The sequence below is a fragment of the Bombina bombina genome, chromosome 4 (assembly GCF_027579735.1).
Source record: "Bombina bombina isolate aBomBom1 chromosome 4, aBomBom1.pri, whole genome shotgun sequence".
NCBI lineage: Eukaryota > Metazoa > Chordata > Amphibia > Anura > Bombinatoridae > Bombina > Bombina bombina.
Window position 1 is genome coordinate 84,979,409 of NC_069502.1, and position 12,741 is coordinate 84,992,149.

The following is a 12,741-nucleotide window of genomic DNA, read 5'->3' on the forward strand; positions in this document are numbered from 1 at the left end:
ACGTTACCTTCTTAGAGGAAGGATTAGGACATAATGAAGGAACAACGATCTCCTGATTGATATTCTTATTAGATACCACTTTAGGAAGAAACCCAGGTTTGGTACGTAAAACTACCTTATCTGCATGGAAAATTAGATAAGGGGAATCACACTGTAAAGCAGATAACTCCGAAACTCTTCGAGCCGAGGAGATAGCTACTAAAAACAGAACTTTCCAGGATAAAAGTTTAATATCTATGGAATGCAAAGGTTCAAACGGAACCCCTTGAAAAACTTTAAGAACTAAATTTAAACTCCATGGCGGAGCAACAGGTTTAAACACAGGCTTGATTCTAACCAAAGCCTGACAAAACGCCTGAACGTCTGGAACCTCAGCCAGACGTTTGTGCAAAAGAATAGACAGAGCAGAAATCTGTCCCTTTAAGGAACTAGCTGACAATCCCTTCTCCAATCCCTCTTGGAGAAAGGATAATATCCTAGGAATCCTGACATTACTCCATGAGTAACCCTTGGATTCACACCAATGAAGATATTTACACCATATCTTATGATAGATTTTCCTGGTGACAGGCTTTCGAGCCTGAATTAAGGTATCAATAACCGACTCGGAAAAAACACGCTTTGATAGAATCAAGCGTTCAATCTCCAAGCAGTCAGATGCAGAGAAATTAGATTTGGATGTTTGAAGGGACCTTGAAGTAGAAGGTCCTGCCTTAGCGGCAGAGTCCATGGTGGAAAGGATGACATGTCCACCAGATCTGCATACCAAGTCCTGCGTGGCCACGCAGGAGCTATCAAGATCACCAAAGCTCTCTCCTGCTTGATCTTGGCAATCAGACGAGGGAGCAGAGGAAACGGTGGAAAAACAAACATAAGCCAGGCTGAAGGACCAGGGCGCTGCTAGAGCATCTATCAGCGCTGCCTTGGGATCTCTGGACCTGGACCCGTAACGAGGAAGCTTGGCGTTCTGACGAGACGCCATCACATCCAGTCCTGGTTTGCCCCATAGTTGAATCAACTTAGAAAATCCGCCTCCCAGTTCTCTACTCCTGGGATATGGATAGCTGAGAGATGGCAAGAGTGAACCTCTGCCCATAGAATTATCTTTGAAACCTCCAACATTGCCAGGGGGCTCCTTGTTCCCTCCTGATGGTTGATATAGGCTACAGTCGTGATGTTGTCTGACTGAAATCTGATGAACCTGACCGCAGCTAGCTGAGGCCAAGCCTGAAGAGCATTGAATATCGCTCTTAGTTCCAGAATGTTTATCGGAAGGAGGGCCTCCTCCTGAGTCCACGAACCCTGATCCTTCAGGGAGTTCCAGACTGCACCCCAGCCCAGAAGGCTGGCATCTGTCTTTACTATAGTCCATTCTGGCCTGCAGAAACTCATTGCTCTGGACAGATGGACCCGAGATAGCCACCAGAGAAGAGAATCTCTGGTCTCTTGATACAGATTTAGTAGAGGGGACAAATCTGTGTAATCCCCATTTCACTGATTGAGCATGCAAAGTTGCAGTGGTCTGAGATGTAGGCGGGCAAACGGAACTATGTCCATTGCCGCTACCATTAAGCCGATTACTTCCATACACTGAGCCACTGATGGACGAGAAGTGGAATAAAGAGCACGGCAGGAAGTTAGAAGCTTTGACAACCTGACCTCTGTCAGAAAAATTTTCATTTCTACTGAATGTATCAGAGTTCCTAGGAAGGAAACTCTTGTGAGAGGAGAGAGAGAGAACTCTTTCCTTCGTTCACCTTCCACCCGTGAGACCTCAGGAATGCCAGAACAATGTCCGTATGGGACCTGGCGATTTGAAAAGTCGACGCCTGAATCAGAATGTCGTCTAGGTAAGGGGCCACTGCTATGCCCCGCGGCCTTAGAACCGTCAGAAGGGACCCTAGAACCTTCGTAAAGATTCTTGGTGCCGTGGCTAACCTGAAGGGAAGAGTCACAAACTGGTAATGCCTGTCTAAGAAGGCGAACCTGAGAAACTGATGATGATCTCTGTGTATCGGAATGTGTAGATAAGCATCCTTTAAGTCCACGGTAGTCATATATTGACCCTCCTGGATCATAGGTAGGATGGTTCGAATAGTCTCCATCTTGAAGGATGGGACCCTGAGAAATTTGTTTAGGATTTTGAGATCCAAGATTGGTCTGAAAGTTCCCTCTTTTTTGAGAGCTATAAACAGATTTGAATAGAAGCCCTGCCCCTGTTCCTCCTTTGGAACTGGGTGGATCACTCCCATAACCAGTAGGTCTTGAACACAACGTAAGAATGACTCTCTCTTTATCTGGTTTGCAGATAATTGTGAGAGATGAAATCTCCCCTTTGGAGATGAAGCTTTGAAATCCAGAAGATATCCCTGGGAAACAATCTCCAGAGCCCAGGGATCCTGGACGTCTCTTGCTCAAGCCTGGGCAAAGAGAGAAAGTCTGCCCCCCACTACATCCGGTCCCGGATCGGGGGCTACTCCTTCATGCTGTCTTAGAGGCAGCAGCAGGTTTTTTGGCCTGCTTCCCCTTGTTCCAAGCCTGATTAGGTCTCCGGACTGGCTTGGACTGGGCAAAATTTCCCTCTTGTTTTGTAGTAGAGGAAGATGAAGCTGTGCCACTCTTGAAGTTTCGAAAGGAACGAAAATTAGTCTGTTTGGTCCTTAATTTGTTGGACCTATCCTGGGGAAGGGCGTGGTCTTTTCCTCCAGTAATATCAGAAATGATCTCCTTCAGTCCAGGCCCGAATAGGGTCTGCCCTTTGAAGGGGATGTTGAGAAGTTTAGACTTTGACGTAACGTCAGCTGACCAGGATTTAAGCCATAGCGCCCTACGCGCCTGAATGGCAAAACCTGAATTCTTAGCCGTTAGCTTGGTTAAATGAAAAACGGCGTCAGAAATAAATGAATTGGCTAACTTAAGAGCTTTAAGCCTGTCTAAGATATCATCCAACGGGGTCTCTACCTGTAGAGCCTCCTCAAGAGACTCGAACCAGAAAGCCGCTGCAGCAGTGACTGGGGAAATGCATGCAAGAGGCTGGAGAATAAAACCTTGTTGTATAAAGATTTTCTTAAGGAAACCCTCTAATTTTTTATCCATTGGATCTAGGAAAGCACAACTGTCCGACAGGGAAAGTTGTACGCTTACCTAGAGTAGAGACTGCTCCCTCCACCTTAGGGACCGTCTGCCAATGAGTCCTGTGTTGCGGCATCTATAGGAAACATCTTTTTAGAAGCAGGAGGGGAGAGAACGGTACACCTGGTCTATCCCATTGCTTAGTAATAATTTCTGAAAACCTCTTAGGGATTGGAAAGACGTCAGTGTAAACAAGCACTGCAAAGTATTTGTCCATTTTACACAATTTCTCTGGGACTACAATGGTGTCACAGTCATCCCTGAGCAACAAGCGGAGGTGTTCAAGCTTAAATTTAAACGCTGTCATTTCAGAGTCAGACTGAAGTAACGCCTTCCCTGAATCAGAAATGTCACCCACAGATAGAAGCTCTCCTGCTTCGGCTTCTGCACATTGTGAGGGTATATCAGACATAGCTACTAAAGCGTCAGAGAGCTCTGTATTTGTTCTAGCCCCAGAGCGGTCTCGCTTTCCTTGTAAACCTGGCAGTTTGAAATACAAAAATAATCCAAGAGCGCCTGTAAGTAGGCGAAGGAAGATATTAACAGATTAACTAGGTACAAATATTTATTACAAATCATAAAGCATAAAACATAATTATGAATAACATGGATCCATGTATACTACATACATATAGAAACAATAAAAACAATCCAAATGTGAACAATTTTTCAAACAGTTGTCAAATATAACAGTTAAACAGTTAAAAATGGTTAAAAATGGTTGCCAATTATAACAATGAGAACGAAGTTCCTATGGAGTCTCAACAATTAGGAAGATAAACAAATGGGAGTCATAAAAAGATCTTTAAAAACAATAAAAAGGATCTTAAATGACAAAACCAAAGATGTGCTTGGATAATAAAAAGTTCAGTGAAAAAAATCCAGTGAAAAAATCCGTTGAAAAAGATCAGTGGTATAATAAAAGTATGTAAAATATAAAAATGTATAAAAATACGAAAGACACAAGTGAAAAAATGTGTGTAAAAGGTACTTGTGAAGAAATATGCAAAATAAAAAATAATAAATAATGGGGACCCCAAAAAGAAAAATATATAAAAAATATATGTGGTCAAAAGAGTTCAGTGGTATGTGTAATCCAAATGAGTGGTCGGTTACTGATTGTTAATGAGTGCTCCTCCTAGTGAGTGTTTTCTTAAGAGTGAATTTCCAAGTATGTCCGTGTAAGTGATGATAGTTTTTCCTTTTAATTAAATAGCTGTGCTTTTCCTTTCAGTGATATCTTTAGTGGTTCCTGTAAATTAAAAAAATAACATAGTGCAATAACATTTCAAAACCTAAATAATATTGAAATAATGCTCACCAATTTGTCAACGCGTTTCGGCCTCTTTATAGGCCTTTTTCAAGACTATATTGTGGTGAGTAATGGTGGCTCTAATTATGTGTATTGGTAACCAATGGGTTGTTGTAATTTTGGCGCTAAAAAATTCCTTGGTCTTGACCTGGAAGTGTTCTTTATATTTCACTTCCGTTTTTTATGTTTGTTACTTCAATTGTTGCTGTATTTTATCTATTATTAGTTTTTGCTGTGTTAGGTCAGTTATATCCAATAGGTCAGTTATATAGAGATGTTTGTTTAAAACAATTTGTTTAAAACAATCGCTCCGTATCTACGCACGTGAGCGTCAAACCGGAAGTCACATAGTGTTTATTTACTTCCGGTATGTAGTTGTAGATGATTATTTAAAATAATCGCTCCATGAGCGTCAAACAGGAAGTCACATGGTGTGTGTTTACTTCCGGTTTCGGTTTCAGTGCTATGTTCAAACCGGAAGTCCCATGCTGTATGTATACTTCCGGTTTCGGTTTCCATGCTATATACTAGATAGCGGTAGATATCTTATGGGACAGTGATACTAAATAGCGATAATTGTCTTATGTATATTGAATGGATTTGATCAACAATATCTATATTCGAACCTTATTGACATTGGAATGAATAATGATATCTCGTGAGAGATATATAAATAGGCCAATATTAATATAAAATACATAGATATAAAAAATCATAAATTGCTTAAAATATATAAAAATATATTCGAACCTTATTGACATTGAGATGAACAATGGTATCTCGTAAGAGATATATATAAATAGGCCAATATTAATACAAAATACATTAATATAAAGAATAAAAAAATGCTTAAAATATAGAGGAATATAAAACGGATTGTTTGCATAACATAAATTACATAACATGAGAATACATAAAAATACATCAATTATTATGACAGCATAAAAATACATAAGTAATAAATTACATCAGTTATAACCTTTACAGTGGGGTATCTAAAATCCTTTCTAAAAAACTGCATACAACTCCAAAATTGATAAAATTAATGTTTTGGAGCACATTGTATGGGGATAGTGTAAATTAGACAATCTCATAACAGAACACAATTAAATAAATAAACTAATTGTTATTTAAAATGGATATTAAAACTGATATTAAAACTGAAATGCATTCAGGGGGCCTTACAGTATCTTCAAATAAATAGTGTTGGAACAGGACTCAGGTGGATAGGTGTACAGTATTAATTAACACTTGACTATGGAAAGCTAGTATGAAAATACATGCAAAACTAGCTAAGTGTTATCTGAGTGTCAAGAGTTCTTAGTACTCAATAAATGTGAGAGGTCCTCTCTGTTATTCAAACCTCTGGGGTATAAACAGTCAATGTTAAAAATCCATTTGGATTCAGTAGTTAGTAGGCGTCTCTCATAGTCACCTCCCCTCCAATTAGGTATCACTATTTGTATGCCTATATAATTAAAATCCTTATGACTAGCTCGATGGTGATTGGTGAAATGTCTATAAAGAGATGTATTTGGCAGAGAGATCAAAGGGTTTTTCCCGTGTCTAAACTGTAAAGCCTGCAAAAGGGGTGTTAAAACTAAAGAATTCACTTCTTTTAACTCGAAGGTGAAATATAGGATTAATGATCTTATAAGATGCAGTGACAGAGGGGTTGTCTATTTAATATGGTGCATTTGTGGACTCCAATACATAGGACAAACGTCCAGAACCCTCAAGGATCGTATTAGAGTACACTTACTAAAGATCGAACATGAAAGCACGGAGACAGCACTTTATAGACATTTCACCAATCACCATCGAGCTAGTCATAAGGATTTTAATTATATAGGCATACAAATAGTGATACCTAATTGGAGGGGAGGTGACTATGAGAGACACCTACTAACGACTGAATCCAAATGGATTTTTAACATTGACTGTTTATACCCCAGAGGTTTGAATAACAGAGAGGACCTCTCACATTTATTGAGTACTAAGAACTCTTGACACTCAGATAACACTTAGCTAGTTTTGCATGTATTTTCATACTAGCTTTCCATAGCCAAGTGTTAATTAATACTGTACACCTATCCACCTGAGTCCTGTTCCAACACTATTTATTTGAAGATACTGTAAGGCCCCCTGAATGCATTTCAGTTTTAATATCAGTTTTAATATCAGGTTTAATATCCATTTTAAATAACAATTAGTTTATTTATTTAATCGTGTTCTGTTATGAGATTGTCTAATTTACACTATCCCCATACAATGTGCTCCAAAACATTAATTTTATCAATTTTGGAGTTGTATGCAGTTTTTTAGAAAGGATTTTAGATACCCCACTGTAAAGGTTATAACTGATGTAATTTATTACTTATGTATTTTTATGCTGTCATAATAATTGATGTATTTTTATGTATTCTCATGTTATGTAATTTATGTTATGCAAACAATCCGTTTTATATTCCTATATATTTTAAGCATTTTTTGATTCTTTATATTAATGTATTTTGTATTAATATTGGCCTATTTATATATCTCTTACGAGATACCATTGTTCATCTCAATGTCAATAAGGTTCGAATATATTTTTATATATTTTAAGCAATTTATGATTTTTTATATCTATGTATGTTATATTAATATTGGCCTATTTATATATCTCTCACGAGATATCATTATTCATTCCAATGTCAATAAGGTTCGAATATAGATATTGTTGATCAAATCCATTCGATATACATAAGACAATTATCGCTATTTAGTATCACTGTCCCATAAGATATCTACCGCTATCTAGTATATAGCATGGAAACCGAAACCGGAAGTATACATACAGCATGGGACTTCCGGTTTGAACATAGCACTGAAACCGAAACTGGAAGTAAACACACACCATGTGACTTCCGGTTTGACGCTCATGGAGTGATTATTTTAAATAATCATCTACAACTACATACCGGAAGTAAATAAACACTATGTGACTTCCGGTTTGACGCTCACGTGCGTAGATACGGAGCGATTGTTTTAAACAAATTGTTTTAAACAAACATCTCTATATAACTGACCTATTGGATATAACTGACCTAACACAGCAAAAACTAATAATAGATAAAATACAGCAACAATTGAAGTAACAAACATAAAAACGGAAGTGAAATATAAAGAACACTTCCAGGTCAAGACCAAGGAATTTTTTAGCGCCAAAATTACAACAACCCATTGGTTACCAATGCACATAAATAGAGCCACCATTACTCACCACAATATAGTCTTGAAAAAGGCCTATAAAGAGGCCGAAACGCGTTGACAAATTGGTGAGCATTATTTCAATATTATTTAGGTTTTGAAATGTTATTGCACTATGTTATTTTTTTAATTTACAGGAACCACTAAAGATATCACTGAAAGGAAAAGCACAGCTATTTAATTAAAAGGAAAAACTATCATCACTTACATGGACATACTTGGAAATTCACTCTTAAGAAAACACTCACTAGGAGGAGCACTCATTAACAATCAGTAACCGACCACTCATTTGGATTACACATACCACTGAACTCTTTTGACCACATATATTTTTTATATATTTTTCTTTTTGGGGTCCCCATTATTTATTATTTTTTATTTTGCATATTTCTTCACAAGTACCTTTTACACACATTTTTTCACTTGTGTCTTTCGTATTTTTATACATTTTTATATTTTACATACTTTTATTATACCACTGAGCTTTTTCAACGGATTTTTTCACTGGATTTTTTTCACTGAACCTTTTATTATCCAAGCACATCTTTGGTTTTGTCATTTAAGATCCTTTTTATTGTTTTTAAAGATCTTTTTATGACTCCCATTTGTTTATCTTCCTAATTGTTGAGACTCCATAGGAACTTTATTCTCATTGTTATAATTGGCGACCATTTTTAACCATTTTTAACTGTTTAACTGTTATATTTGACAACTGTTTGAAAAATTGTTCACATTTGGATTGTTTTTATTGTTTCTATATGTATGTAGTATACATGGATCCATGTTATTCATAATTATGTTTTATGCTTTATGATTTGTAATAAATATTTGTACCTAGTTAATCTGTTAATATCTTCCTTCGCCTACTTACAGGCGCTCTTGGATTATTTTTGTATTTGTAACTTTTCTTAGGGTAAGCTAGATACCCTATTACCCAGGAGTTATAAGGAAGTAGGTGAGCGCTGTTAGTCATCTGTAATAAACCTGGCAGTTTGGACAATACCTCTGTGAGGGTATGATTCATAACTGCCGCCATGACTTGTAAGGTAAACGCATTGGACGCGCTAGATGTACTTGGCATCACTTGAGCAGGAGTTATAGGTTCTGACACGTGGGGAGAGCTAGATGGTATAACCTCCCTTTTGTCAGTCTGAGAAACCTCTGGTGATAAATCTTTAAAAGCCATAATATGGTCTTTATAACTTATAGAAAGGTCAGTGCATTTGGTACACATTCTAAGAGGGGGTTCCACAATGGCTTCTAAACATAATGAACAAGGAGTTTCCTCTATGTCAGACATGTTTAACATGTTTAATGAGACCAGCAAGCTTGGAAAACACTTTGATAAATGTGAAAAAGCAATTGTATAAAAACGCTACTGTGCCTTTAAGAGAAAAAAACTACCACATAAACTGCAAAACAGTGCTAAAAAGTAGTAAACTCTACGAATTTTTACAGTGTGTATAAGGGACTAAAGCAGCATTGCACCCACTTGCAAATGGATGATTAACCCCTTAGGCCCAAAAACGGATTAGAAAAACGTTAAAACCGTTAACAAACGGTCAAACACACTGCCACAGCTCTGCTATGGCTCCTACCTGCCCTTAAACACGATTTTTGCAGGAAGAAACCCCTCTATATAGTGGTCCTAGAAGCCAGAGGACTCCTTCAGGGAAGCTGGATGTCTCAGTCTGAAAATCAACTGCGCATTTAGAGTGCGAAAATAGGCCCCTCCCACCATGCACTCAATGTCAGAGGGCCTTAAAAACCCTCAGAGAAAAAACGTTTTTTCTATAAACCATGCAAACGTTTTTACACTAAGTAATATGAGTATTAACATGAATATTACCCTTTTTTGCAAGCATGATCCCAGTCGTTGTTAAATCACTGTATCAGGCTTACCTCAAATATACCAGGCACTGTCAGCATTTTCTAGACCTTATCTCTCTAGAAAAAAATATACTGAACATACCTCAAAGCAGGTAATCTGCAGACCGTCCCCCCAACTGAAGTTTTCTTTCCATATTCTTCAGTTATGTGTGAGAACAGCAATGGACCTTAGTTACAAACCGCTAAGATCATCAAACCTCCAGGCAGAATTCTTCTTCCAACTTCTGCCTGAGAGTAAAACAGTACAACGCCGGTACCGTTTAAAAATAACAAACTCTTGATTGAAGGTAAAAACTACACTAAGTCACCACATATCTCTTGATACTTCCTTTCTTGTCGAGAGCTGCAAGAGAATGACTGGGGGTTGCAGTTAGGGGAGGGGCTATATAGACAGCTCTGCTGTGGGTGTCCTCTTGCAGCTTCCTGTTGGGAAGGAGAATATCCCACAAGTAATGGATGAACCCGTGGACTGGATACACCTTTACAAGAGAAATCTATAAGTGTTCAGTAATTTTTATTTCCATAATAAAAGCATCAGTAGGAAGTCAATCAACAACAGATAGAGCATGAACAATGCTGATGAATTAGTTTAAGTAGCAAAAAAGATGCATCTTGTTTTCTTCACTTCAATTACAAAAACAAAATTTATGCTTACCTGATAAATTTATTTCTCTTGTGGTGTATCCAGTCCACGGATCATCCATTACTTGTGGGATATTCTCCTTCCCAACAGGAAGTTGCAAGAGGACACCCACAGCAGAGCTGCTATATAGCTGCTCCCCTAACTGCCATATCCAGTCATTCGACCGAAACAAGCCGAGAAAGGAGAAACCATAGGGTGCAGTGGTGACTGTAGTTTAAATTTAAAATTTTGACCTGCCTTAAAATGACAGGGCAGGCCGTGGACTGGATACACCACAAGAGAAATAAATTTATCAGGTAAGCATAAATTGTGTTTTCTCTTGTAAGGTGTATCCAGTCCACGGATCATCCATTACTTGTGGGATACCAATACCAAAGCTAAAGTACACGGATGAGGGGAGGGACAAGGCAGGAACTTAAACAGAAGGTACCACTGCCTGTAAAAACCTCTCTCCCAAAAATAGCCTCCGAAGAAGCAAAAGTATCAAATTTGTAGAATTTTTAAAAAGTATGAAGCGAAGATCAAGTCGCCGCCTTGCAAATCTGTTCAACAGAAGCCTCATTTTTAAAGGCCCAAGTGGAAGCCACAGCTCTAGTAGAATGAGCTGTAATCCTTTCAGGAGGCTGCTGTCCAGCAGTCTCATAGGCTAAGCGGATTATGCTTCTTAGCCAAAAAGAAAAAACTAACTATATTTTATCACTTTCCTCTTACTACCTCCATCCTTGTTGAGAGTTGCAAGAGAATGACTGGATATGGCAGTTAGGGGAGGAGCTATATAGCAGCTCTGCTGTGGGTGTCCTCTTGCAACTTCCTGTTGGGAAGGAGAATATCCCACAAGTAATGGATGATCCGTGGACTGGATACACCTTACAAGAGAAAGAGTATTATTGTATTTACTAAAACATATCTAAGGCAAATCTGTGAATAATCTGCAGCATTTTGAAGGATCCCAGGTTACAAAATGTGCTTGGTCAGCACAATAGCAATAGGTGTCTAAAGCCCATTTAATGGAAAGAGTAACTTTACCTGCATATTTTTCAGTAACAGAGTCATCCATAGACCAGAAGCAGTGATCGTATGCAAAGACCTGCACAAGTAAGGTAAGAACAGTCAGTACAGAATATGGGGTCTATAGGACAAGGAAATACAGTAGATTTGCACAAACAACAAATATACGATAAAAAGACAATGCACTAGCCCTTAGTCTGAACTTCAAATGAATAGTAGATTTTTTTCAGAACAGATTTCAAAGTTAGGTTTATTTCCACTCCTCGTGTATCATGTGACAGCGATCAGCCAATCACAAATGCATACAAGTATATTTAGTGAATTCTTGCACATGCTCAGTAGGAGCTGGTCACTCAAAAAATGTAAATATAAAAAGACTGTGCACATTTTGTTAATGGAAGTAAATTGGAAAGTTGTTCAAAATTGCTGCTCTATCTGAATCATGAAAGTTTAATTTTGACTTGAGTGTTCTTTAAAGGGACATTATACACTCATTTTTTCTTTGCATAAATGTTTTGTAGATGATCTATTTATATAGCCCATAAAGTTTTTTTTTTAAATAAATGTATAGTTTTGCTTATTTTTAAATAACATTGCTCTGATTTTCAGACTCCTAACCAAGCCCCAAAGTTTTATGTGAATACCGTCAGCTACCTACTCCAGCTTGCTCCTGTTTGTGTAAATGGTCTTTTCATATGCAAAAGAAGGGGGAGGGGGGAGTGTCTTATTTGCCACTTGCAGTGGGCTTTCCAGCTACCTTTTCAACAGAGCCAAACTGACAGCTTCTAAGTAAGTTTTTAAACAGTTTTATACTGGATTTTTATATCAGTATCTGTGCATCTTATTCTTTATATTAGTGTCTATTACATGCAGTTATATGAAAATGAGTGTATATTGTCCCTTTAAGTCTTGGAAATACTAAATAATAACATTGTGTTATCAATTTAGGTTTGTGCTATCACCTGCCTAACTATCAGCTCTGCTGTATTCATGCCAGGTACTACTTCACAAGCAAGGCATTTGCAGCGTACATGGTTTAGCAGCTTCCTGGAGACAAACATTATTATTGTTACAGACATAACTTAGTGAGCACACTAAAGAATACACCCTGGAATTACTGACACCATCCAATATTATGTCACAAAGCTGAGAAAGTACTGACAAATTAATACAGAAGAATTGCATCATCAACAAGTGCATAAAAAAGACAATAAAATAGCACTTATTGTGAATTTTAAATGAAAATTAACTTAAAGGGACACTCAAGTAAAATGAAACTTTCATGAGTCAGACACAGCAGCAATTTTAAACAACTTTCCAATTTACCTCCATTAACATAATGTGCAGTCTTTTTATATTTACACTTCTTGAGTCACCAGTTCTTACTGAGCATCTGCAAGAATTCACAGACTATACGTATATGAATTTGTAATTGGCTGATGGCTGTCACATGGTACAGGAGGAGTGGAAATAAACATGATGACTCATCTGCAATCAACTAATC

General features: G+C 37.7%; 1 protein-coding gene across 1 annotated transcript in view; it reads right to left on the bottom strand.

Annotated features, from left to right (window-relative positions):
• Window positions 1-12,741, bottom strand: part of KIF13B (kinesin family member 13B) — a 654,496-nt gene that overhangs the window by 442,118 nt on the left and 199,637 nt on the right. The window contains exon 4 of the mRNA XM_053709534.1: window positions 11,256-11,316. Within this exon, the coding sequence (XP_053565509.1) occupies window positions 11,256-11,316 (61 nt within the window). The remainder of the gene's footprint in view (window positions 1-11,255; window positions 11,317-12,741) is intronic.